The sequence below is a fragment of the Procambarus clarkii genome, chromosome 86 (genome assembly GCF_040958095.1).
Source record: "Procambarus clarkii isolate CNS0578487 chromosome 86, FALCON_Pclarkii_2.0, whole genome shotgun sequence".
Classification (NCBI taxonomy): Eukaryota; Metazoa; Arthropoda; class Malacostraca; order Decapoda; family Cambaridae; genus Procambarus; species Procambarus clarkii.
Window position 1 is genome coordinate 16690597 of NC_091235.1, and position 20963 is coordinate 16711559.

At 46.7% G+C, this 20963-nt stretch overlaps 5 protein-coding genes across 6 annotated transcripts; 2 read left to right on the top strand and 3 right to left on the bottom strand.

Moving 5' to 3' along the window:
* Nucleotides 1-1080: 1080 nt before the first annotated feature.
* ssp7 (short spindle 7) lies at nt 1081-3830 on the bottom strand. Of its 2 annotated transcripts, XM_045757754.2 has the most exons (3): nt 3544-3830; nt 2149-2263; nt 1081-1412 (listed from the first exon to the last, which is right to left on the bottom strand). In XM_045757754.2, the coding sequence occupies exons 1-3, from the start codon at nt 3629-3631 to the stop codon at nt 1292-1294; spliced, it is 324 nt and encodes a 107-aa protein (XP_045613710.1). In that variant the 5' UTR covers nt 3632-3830; the 3' UTR covers nt 1081-1291. The 2 variants fall into 2 exon arrangements, with proteins under 2 accessions (XP_045613710.1, XP_045613721.1); XM_045757765.2 differs by lacking the exon at nt 2149-2263.
* A 1465-nt stretch (nt 3831-5295) lies between these two features.
* Nucleotides 5296-6706, bottom strand: LOC138358789 (uncharacterized protein PF3D7_1409500-like). The gene is made up of 2 exons (XM_069316965.1): nt 6683-6706; nt 5296-5772 (listed from the first exon to the last, which is right to left on the bottom strand). The coding sequence occupies exons 1-2, from the start codon at nt 6704-6706 to the stop codon at nt 5296-5298; spliced, it is 501 nt and encodes a 166-aa protein (XP_069173066.1).
* A 65-nt stretch (nt 6707-6771) lies between these two features.
* On the top strand, nt 6772-7266 carry LOC138358796 (keratin-associated protein 4-3-like). The gene has a single exon (XM_069316970.1). The coding sequence runs from the start codon at nt 6772-6774 to the stop codon at nt 7264-7266; it is 495 nt and encodes a 164-aa protein (XP_069173071.1).
* Nucleotides 7267-8270: 1004 nt separating this feature from the next.
* On the bottom strand, nt 8271-8819 carry LOC138358797 (phospholipid scramblase-like). The gene has a single exon (XM_069316971.1). The coding sequence runs from the start codon at nt 8817-8819 to the stop codon at nt 8271-8273; it is 549 nt and encodes a 182-aa protein (XP_069173072.1).
* Nucleotides 8820-15018: 6199 nt separating this feature from the next.
* On the top strand, nt 15019-18803 carry LOC123767761 (U-scoloptoxin(16)-Er13a). The gene is made up of 3 exons (XM_045757781.2): nt 15019-15304; nt 16656-16770; nt 18457-18803. Exons 1-3 carry the CDS (start codon nt 15217-15219, stop codon nt 18557-18559), a joined length of 306 nt encoding a protein of 101 aa, XP_045613737.1. The 5' UTR covers nt 15019-15216; the 3' UTR covers nt 18560-18803.
* The last annotated feature ends 2160 nt before the right edge of the window (nt 18804-20963 follow it).

Here is a 20963-nt window from a genome sequence, read left to right on the forward strand (position 1 = left end):
GCATACTCATATGGGTGTTATTCCTGCCCCTGAAGATTGCAGAATATCCCAAAATAATCCACCTTGATCATTTAAGCAACGTTGCCTAAAACGTTTTAACCATAAACAAAACGTTTATGGTCAAAAACAAAAAACGTGTTGCACACTTCCACTCACACGACCAGATAGTTATTTAGTACCAGTGTCAACAAATAATTAATAATAAGAGTCCCTTCAGGACTCGCCAAATGATGTGCTACGGTAATATTCTTAACATTATTTTGATAGACAATTAATGATTATATATTGTTGATATTCAATTATTTGGTTTTGATAAGTTTTGTGATGTATTCCTCCATACTAAGTGTTGTTTCTGTGTATGTGTCCTTGATACTGTGTATTCATTCGGTGTATGTGTCCTTGATACTGTGTATTCATTCGGTGTATGTGTCCTTGATACTGTGTATTCATTCGGTGTATGCTTCATACTGGGTATTGAATGTATGCATCTTATATATTAAATGTTGTGCGTATACTTACCTAATTGTACGTGCGGGGGGTTGAGCTTCGGCTCTTTGGTCCCCACCTCTCAACTGTCAATCAACTATTGTTCAGGTTCCTGAGCCTATTGGGCTCTATTATATCTACATTTGAAACTGTGTAAGGCGTTTGCCTCCACTACTTCACTCATCAGTTTAATAAATTTATTTTTATCTAAACATAAAAACAAATACAGTATTTGTAATGTTTCATTTGAATATTCTGCCTACATATGTACCGTCATTTATGTACACTCTAAATTCCTGTCTACACTGTTCCCGTCAGAATCTTGTACGTTGTGATCACGTCTCCTCTCACTCTTCTCTGACAGGGATTTGAAGTTTCATTAAATTAGTTTTTCTTCGTAAATCGTGCCTCTCAGATCTGAGTCTAGACTAGTGACATGTTTCTGAAATTTATCCAGCTTAGTTTTGTATCAGACAACATAAGGAGTTCTCGCTAGAGCTGCATATGTAATAATTGGTCTGACATACGTGAAACATGGTATACACGCAAGAATATGCAGGAGCAAGCAGCAGCCAACCTGGTCAAAAAAATGACTTAAATCTCCTCATTTATTTATGTTTTACTGATACAGTCTTGGAAAACATTTGGAAAAAAAATAGGAACGGTACAATTAATGTGTTTATCATCTTATAAATGATTTCAAACAATCTCAAATAAAGGACATTTAGAATTAAACACCAAATCCTCATCATCATCATCATCATCATCATCCTCGTCTTCATCACCCAGCTCATCATAGTCACAATTAACCACGTTTATCTTGCAAATATTTAGGGCAGACAGCATGCGGACAGCACTCGGGGTGAGGTTTGGAGTCGTCAATCTCTGTGAGATAACACGGAGGCGCCACACCAATCGACCCACACCTGCCACGGTGAAGAAGGGACAGGAAGCACGTCAGAGTCAGATATGTAGATTTCAACACATGAAACTGTAAAACAATTCAACTCCTCTCTGTAGGTCTTGATAATATTGGCTGCCTCACCTCTACCTGTTGTTCTTCTTGTATGTTGTTTTACCTGTTGTCTGCTGTTTTACCTGTTGTCTGCTGTTTACCTGTTGTCTGCTGTTTTACCTGTTGTCTGCTGCCTTAATTACCTGTCGTCTGCTGCCTTAATTACCTGTTGCTTACCGCAACAGGTAAGAATTTTATAAAAAAAAATTATATCGAGTGATCCTGCCCTTGCTCTAATTCTAAGTGTGAGAGAATGTGGAGGAGTGTGAACTAGCTGGAGGGAGTGCGTGGGAGTGTGAGGGAGAGTGTGATTATCACGAGGGAGAGAGAGTGCGAAGTAGTGTGAGTGAGAGAGTGATGGACATATGAAGATTAAGCCCTCCCATGAGACGTGACACGGTCAACACTCTCTGGGACCTGAGGTGTGAGTTACACGGATCAACTACAGATGGTATATAGTGAGCCTTACCTGGCCAATCAAAGGTACAGCCCCGCTCCTGTGCCAGGTAAGTCCACGACGGGCTCACCATAGCCCGTGCTACTTGCCCCGCTCCTGTGCCAGGTAAGTCCACGACGGGCTCACCATAGCCCGTGCTACTTGCAACTTTTTGTTCCTAGTAGCTGAATCTAAAACAAGAACAACTTACGAGTAATAACTGACTGTGGCGTCCCCTGGTGGGCCATGGCAGGTGGCTGTGGCGCAGCCTGGTGCCTGCCACTTGGTGCCAAATGGCACGCTCACCAAGCAGTGGTCCGGGTTGTCTGCAATGACAAACACCAAGCTGATGAGGTGAAGGAATGAGATAAAGGAAGAAGATGAGGTGCAGGAAGGATTGTAAGGAGTAATGCTTGAGGTGAAGGAATGTGAAAAATGTGAAGCATTATTAACACGAGTGTTGGCTGGCAAAAGCTGGACATTCCATATTCAAACATTCTTTCCTATCTCAGGAGTTTTCCCAAATTTATTCATTTTGATTTTTTGGGGGAATAATTAATATGTAATTCCTAAAACAACTTAGAGGAATTATTAGCTGCCTAAACAAACATCTTTTAAGAGAACTTTCAAGCATTTTGTTCTCAACAAACACGCGAGATAATGTTTAAGATAATCGCCAAATCTGGGCACACACTTTCTAAATGGTTCGCCACTCCTGCTATATAGTACCTGGAGAACCTGCAGAAATGGTGTGAAAAATGGCTACTCGACTTCAACCCAAGTAAATGTAAAGATATTACAGTATGGGGGGAAGGATCGGAACATGACAAGGCTCCTGAATTAGAAAAGGGAAATAATATTGTAAAAGACATTGTGCAAAACATGCAAGTAATGTTTATTTATTAATTTAATGTTTTTAATAATTAGGGTTGTTCCCCAACCCTAATTATATAAGGGTTGGGGAACCAAGCATGACTCACTTGGTTCCCTAAACTAGCAATAACAGGTGTGGGACACACTTGTCATTACTAGTTTAGGGTGAGAATTGGCCAGGTATACAAAATATCCTAGATTGAACCAAATCTCCTGACCAATCAGAGGCCTTTAGAAAGCTTGGCGAATTAGGGTACACCATCTGTGAGTGTGAGCCAATGAGAGGGGGTGTCACCAGGGGTGTGGGAGTGGTAGTAGCCAATCAGGATAAGTATTGCCCACCTGAGGCTCGTCTGTGGAGGCTCCCTGGTGTCGTCACAGTTAAGTTTAACTTTAATTCATTGACAGGAAAAAATACTCATTGAACATTGAACAAAAATAGACCCCCCCTCCCCCCCCACCCCCCCCCTTCCCCCCCAATCCCCCCCCCTCCTTCCCCCCCTCCCCCCCCCCCCCCTCACAGCTCTCTCCCTCACTGGCAACATTTAAGAGTTCATCATTCTTCTGAGGTGATACGGGCTGGCTTTCTACGTTGTATAGGAATCAAACGAGAGGATGGCTAGACGATTCAGGGACGGTTAATGGAGTTGGGGGGATTGTTAGACTAGTTCCCCCGCCATCGGGAACTGCCATCAATGGTTTTTGAGACACAAGTGATGTAATAATGACTTACTTGGGTCTTGAGCACGCATAACCGATACGGCAGCCATGACGAGGGAGAGGCAGGTGGCCAGCACCGCCACGCGTAAGAGATGACCCATGTCCTTCACCACCGAACTATCCTCTTAGCTCAAGATCACGTCCTTGACCTCAACTGCCTCAAGCTCTCCCTGGTAGTCGGGGGGCAGGAACGGGTGACTCTCAGTAGCAGGGTTCCCTCTGACCTTGGTGCTGACAGCAGCTAGCTGACCTCAGCGCCGGCAAAGGATGCTAGCAAGAGTTAAGACGATCTTCTAATGCACATTCTTGCGCGTGCCAGGCTTATAAGAACGCCAGATTAAGATGACGTCAGAAAATGAAGAGATGCCAATTGGTTTTTTTATTTTCGTAGTTATTATCTCGCCAGGAAGTGGCGCCAGGCTCCACCAGCTGGCGCCGGGGCTGTGCCAGACACCACACCAGTCTGCTCCAACTATAGATTATAGATGAATGATTTAGACGAAACAAAAGGATCACTAAATGACTGGCACACTTCCGAACTGTGGAAATCTCATCTCTGTTATCAGTCCTGGAGACCATTTCTCGGAGCCAGCACTGGGACCACATCTCTACCCCTGGTATCATACGCCTGGTATCATACAGCTCTCCTCCATACCAAACATGGTATGAGATCGCTAGAGGTGTTGACGGAGGGCCACGCAGCTGCGTGACCGGATGCACCCGCTGGTAAGAGAGAGCTCACGAACGCCTCCCCGTCTTATCAGCCATGTTATTTATGTTTGCATTCTCAGGAACGATTAGCATGTCAGGTGTCGAGTATCGAACCTTAAACTGTGTGAGGCGACGACAAACGACCATGGAGTCCATATAATTGTCGAGGATCGAGTTCCGGCTTGTGAAATGTCGAGTGCCAAGTGTCGAACATCCAATGTCGAGTGCCAGATCTCCAGATGATGTAAGTTGGCACCTTAAGCTTCTCAGAAGCGTGGTATCTACGCCAGCGCTCCTTGAGGCGAGGGAGATGCTGCGCCACAGGATGCAGCATCCCTCCACACCTGACTAATCACGTATTATCTGTCGGACCCTAGCAGGTCACGTCTGACCCGGCCTCTCGTCTAATACGTCAAAAATATGACGTATTAGTCAAAATTAAACCACCGAAATATTGACGTTTATCTCGGCATCGGCGGCGTTGGAGTTAGGTGGGTTGCTTAGGTTTGTACGTATATGCTGGGAGTTAGTCAACTGTTGTGGGTGGCATCCAGGGCCTCGTTTAGTAGTTATAGCCTAGTGAGACCTCGAACGGCCTAATAGGCTTGTTTCTTGTGCCAGTTCTGTTTCTTATGGAACTTTCCAGCACCATCTGTTTTTTTTTTTTTTTTTTTTTTTTTTTTTGAGATATATACAAGAGTTGTTACATTCTTGTACAGCCACTAGTACGCGTAGCGTTTCGGGCAAGTCCTTAATCCTATGGTCCCTGGAATACGATCCCCTGCCGCGAAGAATCGTTTTTTCATCCAAGTACACATTTTACTGTTGCGTTAAACAGAGGCTACAGTTAAGGAATTGCGCCCAGTAAATCCTCCCCGGCCAGGATACGAACCCATGACATAGCGCTCGCGGAACGCCAGGCGAGTGTCTTACCACTACACCACGGAGACTGCATTCTTGTTCTTTTGTCATTCTTGACATTCAACAGTCATTCTTGACTGTTTCTTGATCTTGAATGTTAATCTTACGATTGGTGGAGAGCTTGGCGTTCATCTTACGATTGGTGGAGCTTGCCGTTGATCTTACGATTGGTGGTGAGCTTGGCGTTGATCTTACGATTGGTGGAGAGCTTGGCGTTGATCTTACGATTGGTGGAGAGCTTGGCGTTGATCTTACGATTGGTGGAGAGCTTGGCGTTGATCTTACGATTGGTGGAGAGCTTGGCGTTGATCTTACGATTGGTGGAGAGCTTGCCGTTGATCTTACGATTGGTGGAGAGCTTGGCGTTGATCTTACGATTGGTGGAGAGCTTGGCGTTGATCTTACGATTGGTGGAGAGCTTGCCGTTGATCTTACGATTGGTGGAGAGCTTGGCCTTGATCTTACGATTGGTAGAGAGCTTGGCGTTGATCTTACGATTGGTGGAGAGCTTGGCGTTGATCTTACGATTGGTGGTGAGCTTGCCGTTGATCTTACGATTGGTGGAGAGCTTGGCGTTGATCTTACGATTGGTGGAGAGCTTGGCGTTGATCTTACGATTGGTGGAGAGCTTAGCGTGGGGCTCACGTGGAGCTGGAGGAGCTCAGCGCTTCTTAAGGTCCCAAGTTCCTAGTAAGTACTAGCAACTAGGGCCGGCCGCAGACAGTAGCACTCTGGAGATTCTAGAAAGTACGAGAGCCAGAATTTTCTCTCATACGCGGACGGCTGTCAATCGCTATTGTGTTTTGTTTTTTTTAGTACTCCTTCAGCTCTTATTCTTCAACCTCTCCCACGCATCTACCTCCCATACATCTACCTCCCATACATCTACCTCCCATACATCTACTTCCCATGCATCTACCTCCCATGCACCTCTTCCGTTTTATCACTGAGGATAATCTATTCCACAGGATAATATATGCCCCCATTACCTAGGCACCCCCCTCCCTTCCCCCCTCCCATGTAGTAGCCCATTTGAGAGACGTCCATCTCCCATCTCTCTTGACTGCCAGTCCGTCCTCCTAAGGTTTGCCAACGTCGAGAAACTGTCGTACTAAAGTGCCCCCTTACTTATCCTAACCTACCAGAGGACCTAAAACAGAAAACGGGACATTGTGTCAATTTCATGAGCCACTTCCATTTTTTCTAGTACGACGATTTTTGTGCCTTAGGTGGAGTATACGTCAAAATGCTATTAGGAGAACGGGTTGTGCATTCATCATCCAGCGGACCATCATCCATCCATCCATTTTCTAGTTATCCATTTCTCACTCATCCCATTCCATCGTAGCCATTTTCCTAGAACCTGTCCCAGCACACCCACCTCCAACAGCCTAACCACTTGGGCTAGAAGGTATAGCGACGGTCTCGCTTCATGCAGGTCGCCGTTCAATCCCCCGACCGTCCACAAGTGGTTGGGCACCATTCCTTCCCTCCATCCCATCCCAAATCCTTATCCTGACCCCTTCCACGTGCTGTATAGTCATAATGGCTTGGTGCTTTCTCCAGATGGTTGCTTCCAGCACACGCTGTGTTCGTTTTCGTGGAGCCAATGACGGCCGTGTGCGTGTCGGGGAAGCAGACGCCGGCCGTGTGCGTGTCGGGGAAGCAGACGCCGGCCGTGTGCGTGTCGGGGAAGCAGACGCCGGCCGTGTGCGTGTCGGGGAAGCAGACGCCGGCCGTGTGCGTGTCGGGGAAGCAGACGCCGGCCGTGTGCGTGTCGGGGAAGCAGACGCCGGCCGTGTGCGTGTCGGGGAAGCAGACGCCGGCTGTGTGCGTGTCGGGGAAGCAGACGCCGGCCGTGTGCGTGTCGAAGAAGCAGACGCCAGCCGTGTGCGTGTCGGGAAAGCAGACGCCGGCCGTGTGCGTGTCGGGGAAGCAGACGCCGGCTGTATGCGTGTCGGGGAAGCAGACGCCGGCTGTATGCGTGTCGGGGGAGGCGATGCCGAGCGTGTGCGTGCGGGACCCACGATGCTGTGCCCGTGGCCAATCGATAAAGTTGAGGTTGAGGGCCCCGTCTTGGCGGGCCGAGGCGTCAAACCTCTAGCCTCCCCATCTGGGAATTACCACAGCGGTCCACGCCGCTTACGCCCGCCGCCACAGATCTTATCGCTAAGGTTTCGGTTCGAAACGACGGGTTATTTTCACCTTCATTTTAGCCACTGTGTATATTTCCGCGCCGTTCTACCTACTTATCTCCGGCGTTATATCAAATAAACTTGTGAGAAGACTGTGAAGAAATCTGTCTTCAAGACGCCTTCTCTGGTGGGATTGAAGGCATACGCTCACAGTTACAGCACCGCTTCTGTGCCAGGTAAGTCTACTACGGGCTCGCCATAGTCCGTGCTACTTGTCCCGTTCCTGTGCCAGGTAAGTCCACTACCGGCTCACTATAGCCCATGCTACTTGCCCCGTTCCTGTGCCAGGTAAGTCCACTACGGGCTCACCATAGCCCGTGCTACTTGCCCCGCTCCTGTGCCAGTCCACGACGGGCTCACCATAGCCCGTGCTACTTGCCCCGCTCCTGTGCCAGGTAAGTCTACTACGGGCTCGCCATAGCCCGTGCTACTTGTCCCGTTCCTGTGCCAGGTAAGTCCACTACGGGCTCACCATAGCCCGTGCTACTTGCCCCGCTCCTGTGCCAGGTAAGTCCACTACGGGCTCACTATAGCCCATGCTACTTGCCCCGCTCCTGTGCCAAGTAAGTCTACTACGGGCTCACCATACCCCGTGCTACTTGCCCCGCTCCTGTGCCAGGTAAGTCCACTACGGGCTCACCATAGCCCGTGCTACTTGCAACTTTTTGTTCCTAGCGAATCTTAAACAACAACATGCATACGTTGGGACTACTTAGGCTTTGCTATGAATTTCTGGTGTATTGGATTGTTTTGTAGCGTGGTTTACTAGTTTTATAGGGAATTGTGTGCGAAATAATTCAAGAGAATTTGTTAAAAAAAAGTACATTTCTACCTTTTTCGACGGTAAAAAACAGAGGATTGGAGAGTGTCGATCTCCTTTGATGGTGTGTTGATAGAGACGAGACAGATCACGCTATTCCTTCTCTGTGTCTTGTAGACCAACATGCTCCATGTTGGGTTCTTGTAGACCAACATGCTCCATGTTGGGTTCTTGTAGACCAACATGCTCCATGTTGGGTTCTTGTAGACCAACATGCTCCATGTTGGGTTCTTGTAGACCAACATGCTCTATGTTGGGTTCTTGTAGACCAACATGCTCTATGTTGGGTTCTTGTAGACCAACATGCTCTATGTTGGGTTCTTGTAGACCAACATGCTCCATGTTGGGTTCTTGTAGACCAACATGCTCTATGTTGGGTTCTTGTAGACCAACATGCTCCATGTTGGGTTCTTGTAGACCAACATGCTCTATGTTGGGTTCTTGTAGACCAACATTCTCTATGTTGGGTTCTTGTAGACCAACATGCTCCATGTTGGGTTCTTGTAGACCAACATGCTCTATGTTGGGTTCTTGTAGACCAACATGCTCCATGTTGGGTTCTTGTAGACCAACATGCTCTATGTTGGGTTCTTGTAGACCAACATGCTCCATGTTGGGTTCTTGTAGACCAACATGCTCCATGTTGGGTTCTTGTAGACCAACAATCTTGGCTTCCCCCCCCCCAGCCACACCCCCCCCCCCCCCCTTCTTAGCCTCCATCACAGATAACAACCGTAGGCTGCCTTGTTCAGGTCAATTAGATGTACGAATTGTTAATAAAGTTAATAACGTTTTAGTACTGCCTACACAACCATTCCGCCTAGTAGAACGTCGCATTTTGACGTATTGACCTAACCATCGCCTGATTATACACAAAAAATCTAATACATATTAATATGAATTGATATATGAAATGCCGATTTTGAGCACCAAAGTACGTCAAAATTCATGAATGTGCCATTGGGGGGTCGGCGGCCGCATGGAAGAGCCGTGCCTGAGGTCAAGATACGTCGAGAGATCAGAAACCTTCCAATACACAGGTTCGACTCCACCTCAGACCACATATAGCTCAGTTTCTGACGAAGACCAGGGGCCAGATTCACGAAAGAACTTACGCAAGCACTTACGAACGTGTACATCTTTCCTCAATCTTTGACGGCTTTGGTTACATTTATTAAACAGTTTACAAGCATGAAAACTTCCCATTCAACTGTTGTTATTGTTATAAACAGCTTTCTAGTGCTTCGGAGCTCATTAGCTGTTTAATAATTGGAAACAAAGCCGCCAAAGATTGAGAAAAGATGTACAGGTCCGTAAGTGCTTGCGTAAGTTCTTTCGTGAATCTGGCCCAAGGACCCCAACCCCTGTGACGCTCTCGATGATATTAGAACATTAGAGTTCTCAGGCCATACTCCTGTATCCTGATACTCCTGTATCCTGAAGCTCCTGTATCCTGATACATACTCCTGTATCATTAGAACATAGAGTTCTAATATCATCGAAGCGAGTTCTTACAAGAAGGAACACTATGCCGTCCCTCTGCCTATATCAAGGTGACGGCTTTCACTGTACACATTTCCTTTTGAGGTTTATCTATGAGATCTCTGTCTCTTCCTTTTTAGGAAGTTCTTGAGAATTCAGGCAGGGCGCTGGTCCAGTTTTTATCAGGTCTTGTCACCCCAGGACTCTTTTTGGCGCCTTCTGGCGGCCTGGAGACTCCAGGTGTCCGTTCCTGGTCCATAGGTACTCTTATAGGTACTCTTGGTATTGGTATATGTGACTGTGATCTCGTAACCTCGTCTCAGGATACAGGAGTATGACCTGAGTATGAGATGGTATACTGAAGGCCACACGACATACCTGATATACTCGCGTGCTGAGAGAAGATTAAGGAAGCACACTATCGTATAATCGTATCTTCCTCGCGTATGGCATACAACATATACACTGGCTGAGCAACACTGGATAAATTATACATCATACAGGACACAGTATATAGAACAATCAGGGCCATAGTCATTCGGAATTGTTTTGGATCTTGGAGTAATGATTAGTATAGACCTAAAGCCAATTAGTATAGACCTAAAGCCAATTCAGCTGTGTGTATAAATATACACAATAAAGTAAAAGAAAATGTACTTGTTGACCAAACCACACACTAGAAAGTGAAGAGACGACGACGTTTCGGTCACAATCGACTTGAGAATGGGTCCAGGACGGCCCGAAACGTCGTCGTCCCTTCACTTTCTAATGCGTGGTCTGGTCAACATACTTCAGCCACGTTATTGTGACTCCTCGCCTGCCAAATGTACTTGACTTTACACCCTAAACTGTCAACTAGCAGCAGGTACACTAATACTGCCTAGTTCTAGAACTAGTGAGGTCTCTGCTAGTGAGGTTTCACTAGGAGTGAACAAGAAATATACAAAATGATCATATATAGGACGGTTCAGCATTAGCAATGGTTGAACTCGAGGCCATCACAGACTGGAGGTCCTACTCGAGGCATACTAGATGTGAGAAAGTACCTCATTACCACAAGAGAGTTGTCGAGTTACGGGAAATGAGTTTGAAGGGGAGAAAGACTCCAATAACATTATACATTTTTTATTAAGTGCAGATGTGGCACAAATTAGCGAGAGTCGACGGGCATTGTATTACGGGATCTCGCTCACATCAGCCAGCGTGCACACACGCGCACGTGCACACACACGCACGTGCACACGCACCTAGAAATATACCTCACAAAGATGGGTCGTAAAACGGTATTTTGCGTGAGGTGGAGTCTGAGTGATTTGTTACTTTCCTAAAGTATATAGTCAAGACGGCACATGAGCTCCTTAATAACAGTCTTGGAAACTCGCTAAAAGATTCCGTCCGCCCTCGGACGGAACAGGTCCTATCTGTTTTCTGATATCCGGTCCTATCTTGTTTCTGATATATGTAAATGATCTCCCGGAGGGTATCGATTCATTTCTCTCAATGTTTGCAGACGATGCTAAAATTATGAGAAGGATTAAAACAGAAGAGGACTGTTTGAGGCTTCAAGAAGACCTAGACAAGCTGAAGGAATGGTCGAACAAATGGTTGTTAGAGTTTAACCCAACCAAATGTAATGTAATGAAGATAGGTGTAGGGAGCAGGAGGCCAGATACAAGGTATCATCTGGGAGAGGAAATTCTTCAGGAGTCAGAGAAGGAAAAAGACTTGGGGGTTGATATCACGCCAGACCTGTCTCCTGCAGCACATATCAAGCGGATAACATCAGCGGCATATGCCAGGCTGGCCAACATACGAACGGCATTCAGAAACTTGTGTAAAGAATCATTCAGATCTTTGTATACCACATATGTCAGGCCAATCCTGGAGTATGCAGCCCCAGCATGGAGTCCATATCTAGTCAAGGATAAGACTAAACTGGAAAAGGTTCAAAGGTTTGCCACCAGACTAGTACCCGAGCTGAGAGGTATGAACTACGAGGAGAGACTACGGGAATTAAACCTCACTTCGCTGGAAGACAGAAGAGTTAGGGGGGACATGATCACCACATTCAAGATTCTGAAGGGAATTGATAGGGTAGATAAAGACAGTCTATTTAACACAAGGGGAACACGTACAAGGGGACACAGGTGGAAACTGAGTGCCCAAATGAGCCACAGAGATATTAGAAAGAACTGTTTTAGTGTCAGAGTGATTGACAAATGGAATGCATTAGGAAGAGATGTGGTGGAGGCTGACTCCATACACAGTTTCAAGTGTAGATATGATAGAGCCCGATAAGGCTCAGGAATCTGTACACCTGTTGATTGACGGTTGAGAGGCGGGACCAAAGAGCCAGAGCTCAAACAGAACTAGGTGAGTACAACTAGGTGAGTACACACACACACACATACAGCATACACAACATACAAACACGGACGCAGGAGTTTTGTCCAAACTCTTTATACAGCCTATGAGATCTCATGCTCGAGTATGCTGCCCCGGCATGGAACCCCCCATCTAAAGATCTCATGCTTGAGTATGCTGCCCCGGCATGGAACCCCCATCTAAAGATCTCATGCTCGAGTATGCTGCCCCGGCATGGAACCCCCCATCTAAAGATCTCATGCTTGAGTATGCTGCCCCGGCATGGAACCCCCCATCTAAAGATCTCATGCTTGAGTATGCTGCCCCGGCATGGAACCCCCCATCTAAAGATCTCATGCTTGAGTATGCTGCCCCGGCATGGAACCCCCCATCTAAAGATCTCATGCTTGAGTATGCTGCCCCGGCATGGAACCCCCCATCTAAAGATCTCATGCTTGAGTATGCTGCCCCGGCATGGAACCCCCCATCTAAAGATCTCATGCTTGAGTATGCTGCCCCGGCATGGAACCCCCCATCTAAAGATCTCATGCTTGAGTATGCTGCCCCGGCATGGAACCCCCCATCTAAAGATCTCATGCTTGAGTATGCTGCCCAGGCATGGAACCCCCCATCTAAAGATCTCATGCTTGAGTATGCTGCCCCGGCATGGAACCCCCCATCTAAAGATCTCATGCTTGAGTATGCTGCCCCGGCATGGAACCCCCCATCTAAAGATCTCATGCTCGAGTATGCTGCCCCGGCATGGAACCCCCCATCTAAAGATCTCATGCTCGAGTATGCTGCCCCGGCATGGAACCCCCCATCTAAAGATCTCATGCTTGAGTATGCTGCCCCGGCATGGAACCCCCCATCTAAAGATCTCATGCTTGAGTATGCTGCCCCGGCATGGAACCCCCCATCTAAAGATCTCATGCTTGAGTATGCTGCCCCGGCATGGAACCCCCATCTAAAGATCTCATGCTTGAGTATGCTGCCCCGGCATGGAACCCCCCATCTAAAGATCTCATGCTTGAGTATGCTGTCCCGGCATGGAACCCCCATCTAAAGATCTCATGCTTGAGTATGCTGCCCCGGCATGGAACCCCCCATCTAAAGATCTCATGCTTGAGTATGCTGCCCCGGCATGGAACCCCCCATCTAAAGATCTCATGCTTGAGTATGCTGCCCCGGCATGGAACCCCCATCTAAAGATCTCATGCTTGAGTATGCTGCCCCGGCATGGAACCCCCCCTCTAAAGATCTCATGCTTCAGTATGCTGCCCCGGCATGGAACCCCCCATCTAAAGATCTCATGCTCGAGTATGCTGCCCCAGCATGGAACCCCCCATCTAAAGATCTCATGCTCGAGTATGCTGCCCCGGCATGGAACCCCCCATCTAAAGATCTCATGCTCGAGTATGCTGCCCCAGCATGGAACCCCCCATCTAAAGATCTCATGCTCGAGTATGCTGCCCCGGCATGGAACCCCCCATCTAAAGATCTCATGCTCGAGTATGCTGCCCCGGCATGGAACCCCCCATCTAAAGAAACATCAAACAAAACTAGAAAAGACTTAAAAGATATGTAACAAGGCACGTTCCTACGATAAGGGGTGCAAATCCCTTATCTTGGGATATCCCAAATCCCAAAAATATACACCAGCTGGTGGATATTCAAGCCGGTGAACGTCCGGTCTCGCTTCATGCAGGTCGGCGTTCAATCCCCGACCGTCCAAGTGGTTGGGCACCATTCCTTTCCCCCCGTCCCATCCCAAATCTTTATCCTGATCCCTTTCCAGTGCTATATAGTCGTAATGGCTTGCCGCGTTCCCCTGATAATTCCATTGAATACCATTATCATACCATTGATAACAATGAATACCATTCCATTGGTACTCATTTTATTGACACATTAACTGAGTGATAATGATTTGTTTTTAATATGCGAATGTGTGTATTTAATTGATACCAATGTTGATTATTATCAGAGACTAGATTATGGCTCACACGTCGAGTTAACAATGGTGATGATCTGTGAGTTTGTAACCTAATTGTTCTTTTATTAGCTTATTATATAACTGAGACTAAATTGTTAGTTTAAACTGCTAGTGTTTCATGTGGCGAGAACTAGGAGCTGAGGCACGACCCTTCAAGTGCATCTAGGTGAGTATACACACACTCATCCATTGCCTCACATGAGACTATTGCACAAACTGGAGAAACAGGCAAGGTGCTCTAGTTGGTGAGGGAGTACCTAAGCAACAGAAGCCAAAGAGTCACAGTGAAAGAATATATTACCTGTTGAACAGGGCTCAGTATTATGACATATCTTAACTGACATGTATATGTGATTTATTTTCCTTCGAGAAGAGGCTCCTTCCGCTAACTGTTTATTAATATATAAATTAAGAGACCAATATATACAATCGAAGACTGCAAAAGACTGCAGTATAACCTGGACAGTCTGAAAAAAAAAATCCAACAAGTGGCTGCTAGAGTTAAACTCAAGCAAATGCAAAGTAAGACAAATGGCTGATAAGACGGGGAGGCGTTCGTGAGCTCTGTCTCACCAGCGGGTGCATCCGGTCACGCAGCTGCGTGGCCCTCCGTCAACACCTCTAGCGATCTCATACCATGTTTGGTATGGAGGAGAGCTGTATGATACCAGGCGTATGATACCAGGGGTAGAGACGTGGTCCCAGTGCTGGCTCCGAGAAATGGTCTCCAGGACTGATAACAGAGATGAGATTTCCACAGTTCGGAAGTGTGCCAGTCATTTAGCGATCTTTTTGTTTCGTCTAAATCATTCATCTATAATCTATAGTTGGAGCAGACTGGTGTGGTGTCTGGCACAGCCCCGGCGCCAGCTGGTGGAGCCTGGCGCCACTTCCTGGCGAGATAATAACTACGAAAATAAAAAAACCAATTGGCATCTCTTCATTTTCTGACGTCATCTTAATCTGGCGTTCTTATAAGCCTGGCACGCGCAAGAATGTGCATTAGAAGATCGTCTTAACTCTTGCTAGCATCCTTTGCCGGCGCTGAGGTCAGCTAGCTGCTGTCTGCACCAAGGTCAGAGGGAACCCTGCTACTGAGAGTCACCCGTTCCTGCCCCCGACTACCAGGGAGAGCTTGAGACAGTTGAGGTCAAGAACGTGATCTTGAGCTAAGAGGATAGTTCGGTGGTGAAGGACATGGGTCATCTCTTACGCGTGGCGGTGCTGGCCGCCTGCCTCTCCCTCGTCATGGCTGACGTATGGCATGAGCATGCTCAAGACCCAAGTAAGTCATTATTACATCATCTGTGTCTCAAAAACCATTGATGGCAGTTCCCGATGGTGGGGGAACTAGTCTAACAATCCCCCAAACTCCATTAACCATCCCCGAATCGTCTAGCCATCCTCTCGTTTGATTCCTATACAACGTAGAAAACCAGCCCGTATCACCTCACAAGAATGATGAACTCTTAAATGTTGCCAGTGAGGGAGAGAGCTGTGAGGAGGGGGGAGGGGGTGGGGGTCTATTTTTGTTCAATGTTCAATGAGTATTTTTTCCTGTCAATGAATTAAAGTTAAACTTAACTGTGACGACACCTGGGAGCCTCCACAGACGAGCCTCAGGTGGGCAATACTTATCCTGATTGGCTACTACCACTCCCACACCCCTGGTGACACCCCCCTCTCATTGGCTCACACTCACAGATGGTGTACCCTAATTCGCCAAGCTTTCTAAAGGCCTCTGATTGGTCAGGAGATTTGGTTCAATCTAGGATATTTTGTATACCTGGCCAATTCTCACCCTAAACTAGTAATGACAAGTGTGTCCCACACCTGTTATTGCTAGTTTAGGGAACCAAGTGAGTCATGCTTGGTTCCCCAACCCTAATATAATTAGGGTTGGGGAACAACCCTAATTATTAAAAACATTAAATTAATAAATAAACATTACTTGCATGTTTTACACAATGTCTTTTACAATATTATTTCCCTTTTCTAATTCAGGAGCCTTGTCATGTTCCGATCCTTCCCCCCCCCCACTGTAATATCTTTACATTTACTTGGGTTGAAGTCGAGTAGCCATTTTTCACACCATTTCTGCAGGTTCTCCAGGTACTATATAGCAGGAGTGGCGAACCATTTAGAAAGTGTGTGCCCAGATTTGGCGATTATCTTAAACATTATCTCGCGTGTTTGTTGAGAACAAAATGCTTGAAAGTACTCTTAAAATATGTTTGTTTAGGCAGCTAATAATTCCTCTAAGTTGTTTTAGGAATTACATATTAATTATTCCCCCAAAAAATCAAAATGAATAAATTTGGGAAAACTCCTGAGATAGGAAAGAATGTTTGAATATGGAATGTCCAGCTTTTGCCAGCCAACACTCGTGTTAATTATGCAGGCGAGGAGTCACAATAACGTGGCTGAAGTATGTTGACCAGACCACACACTAGAAGGTGAAGGGACGACGACGTTTCGGTCCGTCCTGGACCATTCTCAAGTCGATCGTGTTAATAATGCTTCACATTCTTCACATTCTTTCACCTCAAGCATTACTCCTTACAATCCTTCCTGCACCTCATCTTCTTCCTTTATCTCATTCCTTCACCTCATCAGCTTGGTGTTTGTCATTGCAGACAACCCGGACCACTGCCTGGTGAGCGTGCCATTTGGCACCGAGTGGCAGGGACCAGGCTGCGCCACAGCAAGGTGCCATGGCCCACCAGGGGACGCCACAGTCAGTTATTACTCGTAAGTTGTTCTTGTTTTAGATTCAGCTACTTGGAACAAACAGTTGCAAGTAGCACGGGCTATGGTGAGCCCGTCGTGGACTGGCACAGGAGCGGGGCAAGTAGCACAGGCTATGGTGAGCCCGTAGTGGACTGGCACAGGAGCGGGGCAAGTAGCACGGGCTATGGTGAGCCCGTAGTGGACTGGCACAGGAGCGGGGCAAGTAGCACGGGCTATGGTGAGCCCGTCGTGGACTTACCTGGCACAGGAGCGGGGGCAAGTAGCACGGGCTATGGTGAGCCCGTAGTGGACTTACCTGGCACAGGAGCGGGGCAAGTAGCACGGGCTATGGTGAGCCCGTAGTGGACTTACCTGGCACAGGAGCGGCGCAAGTAGCACGGGCTAAGGTGAGCCCGTAGTGGACTTACCTGGCACAGGAGCGGGGCAAGTAGCACGGGCTATGGTGAGCCCGTAGTGGACTTACCTGGCACAGGAGCGGGGCAAGTAGCACGGGCTATGGTGAGCCCGTAGTGGACTTACCTGGCACAGGAGCGGGGCAAGTAGCACGGGCTATGGTGAGCCCATCGTGGACTTACCTGGCACAGGAGCGGGGCAAGTAGCACGGGCTATGGTGAGCCCGTAGTGGACTTACCTGGCACAGGAGCGGCGCAAGTAGCACGGGCTATGGTGAGCCCGTAGTGGACTTACCTGGCACAGGAGCGGGGCAAGTAGCACGGGCTATGGTGAGCCCGTAGTGGACTTACCTGGCACAGGAGCGGGGCAAGTAGCACGGGCTATGGTGAGCCCGTAGTGGACTTACCTGGCACAGGAGCGGGGCAAGTAGCACGGGCTATGGTGAGCCCGTAGTGGACTTACCTGGCACAGGAGCGGGGCAAGTAGCACGGGCTATGGTGAGCCCGTAGTGGACTTACCTGGCACAGGAGCGGGGCAAGTAGCACGGGCTATGGTGAGCCCGTAGTGGACTTACCTGGCACAGGAGCGGGGCAAGTAGCACGGGCTATGGTGAGCCCGTCGTGGACTTACCTGGCACAGGAGCGGGGCAAGTAGCACGGGCTATGGTGAGCCCGTAGTGGACTTACCTGGCACAGGAGCGGGGCAAGTAGCACGGGCTATGGTGAGCCCGTCGTGGACTTACCTGGCACAGGAGCGGGGCAAGTAGCACGGGCTATGGTGAGCCCGTAGTGGACTTACCTGGCACAGGAGCGGGGCAAGTAGCACGGGCTATGGTGAGCCCGTCGTGGACTTACCTGGCACAGGAGCGGGGCTGTATCTTTGATTGGCCAGGTAAGGCTCACTATATACCATCTGTAGTTGATCCGTGTAACTCACACCTCAGGTCCCAGAGAGTGTTGACCGTGTCACGTCTCATGGGAGGGCTTAATCTTCATATGTCCATCACTCTCTCACTCACACTCCCACGCACTCCCTCCAGCTAGTTCACACTCCTCCACATTCTCTCACACTTAGAATTAGAGCAAGGGCAGGATCACTCGATATAAAATTGTTATAAAATTCTTACCTGTTGCGGTAAGCAACAGGTAATTAAGGCAGCAGACAACAGGTAGAGGTGAGGCAGCCAATATTATCAAGACCTACAGAGAGGACTTGAATTGTTTTACAGTTTCCTGTGTTGAAATCTACATATCTGACTCTAACGTGCTTCCTGTCCCTTCTTCACCGTGGCAGGTGTGGGAAGATAATTGTGGCGCCTCCGTGTTATGTCACAGAGATTGACAACTCCAAACCTCACCCCGAGTGCTGTCCCCATGCTGTCTGCCCTAAAAATTAGCAAGATAAACCTGGTTCATGGTGACTATGATGAGCTGGGTGATGAAGATGACGAGGATGATGATGATGAAGACGAGGATGATGATGATGATGAGGATTTGGTGTTTAATTCTAAATGTCCTTTATTTGAGATTGTTTGAAATCATTTATAAGATGATAAACACATTAATTGTACCTTTCCTATTTTTTTTCCAAATGTTTTCCAAGATTGTATCAGTAAAACATAAATAAATTAGGAGATTTAAGTGATTTTTTGACCAGGTTGGCTGCTGCTTGTTTCTGCATATTCTCGCATGTATACCATGTTTCACGTATGTCAGACCAATTATTACATATGCAGCTCTAGCGAGAACTCCTTATGTTGTCTGATACAAAACTAAGCTGGATAAATTTCAGAAACATGTCACTAGTCTAGACTCAGATCTGAGAGGCACGATTTACGAAGAAAAACTAATTTAATGAAACTTCAAATCCCTGTCAGAGAAGAGTGAGAGGAGACGTGATCACAACGTACAAGATTCTGACGGGAACAGTGTAGACAGGAATTTAGAGTGTATATAAATGACGGTACATATGTAGGCAGAATATTCAAATGAAACATTACAAATACTGTATTTGTTTTTATGTTTAGATAAAAATAAATTTATTAAACTGATGAGTGAAGTAGTGGAGGCAAACGCCTTACACAGTTTCAAATGTAGATATAATAGAGCCCAATAGGCTCAGGAACCTGAACAACAGTTGATTGACAGTTGAGAGGTGGGGACCAAAGAGCCGAAGCTCAACCCCCGCACGTACAATTAGGTAAGTATACGCACAACATTTAATATATAAGATGCATACATTCAATACCCAGTATGAAGCATACACCGAATGAATACACAGTATCAAGGACACATACACCGAATGAATACACAGTATCAAGGACACATACACCGAATGAATACACAGTATCAAGGACACATACACCGAATGAATACACAGTATCAAGGACACATACACCGAATGAATACACAGTATCAAGGACACATACACAGAATGAATACACAGTATCAAGGACCCATACACCGAATGAATACACAGTATCAAGGACACATACACCGAATGAATACACAGTATCAAGGACACATACACCGAATGAATACACAGTATCAAGGACACATACACCGAATGAATACACAGTATCAAGGACACATACACAGAATGAATACACAGTATCAAGGACACATACACAGAATGAATACACAGTATCAAGGACACATACACCGAATGAATACACAGTATCAAGGACACATACACCGAATGAATACACAGTATCAAGGACACATACACAGAATGAATACACAGTATCAAGGACACATACACAGAAACAACACTTAGTATGGAGGAATACATCACAAAACTTATCAAAACCAAATAATTGAATATCAACAATATATAATCATTAATTGTCTATCAAAATAATGTTAAGAATATTACCGTAGCACATCATTTGGCGAGTCCTGAAGGGACTCTTATTATTAATTATTTGTTGACACTGGTACTAAATAACTATCTGGTCGTGTGAGTGGACGTGTGCAACACGTTTTTTGTTTTTGACCATAAACGTTTTGTTTATGGTTAAAACGTTTTAGGCAACGTTGCTTAAATGATCAAGGTGGATTATTTTGGGATATTCTGCAATCTTCAGGGGCAGGAATAACACCCATATGAGTATGCAAGACAAGTGGTTGTACTTACTGTGGTAGGAGAGGCTCTTAATCCGTTTGTGCTAATCATCATTTGTTGCGGCAATTGATTTGCAACACTGGTCTAGACGAGAGGAGACACACAGAGTTAAGTTAACTGCACGTTAACTGCACAGTTAACTACACGTTAATTACTCATAGGCCCCTACCAATTGGGCGTCGACAACATCAGATGATGTTGTCCAAGCCAATTTGATTCCCAGTTTTAAATATAAATATAAAAAAAATCGAGTAAAAAAAAAACGGGTAATTGCATCGAATTACTGATGATCGTTGTTGTTGTTGTTTAAGATTCGCTACTTGGAATAAATCGTTCCAAGCAGCACGGGCTATGGCGAGCCCGTAGTACTAATGATCAAAAGGCGGGGCTTAAGAGCAGATACTCGACCCTGCGAGCGCATTTAGGAGAGTATTGACAGTAGAGGTGCCGAGAGAGGCGAGCAATGCTCCCCCACTGGTACAAATGCACTATTATCTAATTCGATTCTGTGTGACAAGAAACCCAGCAGACGACGGGCCCGGGAGGGAAGGCGCGTGCGAGCCACACCATTCAAGCTGGAAACAAAAGGAGAATATCTAAGAATAGTGTTAATTGATGCAACTCAACAGAAATAAAATTTGTATGAGTTTCTTTTATTTCTGATCTTGAGTTGGTGG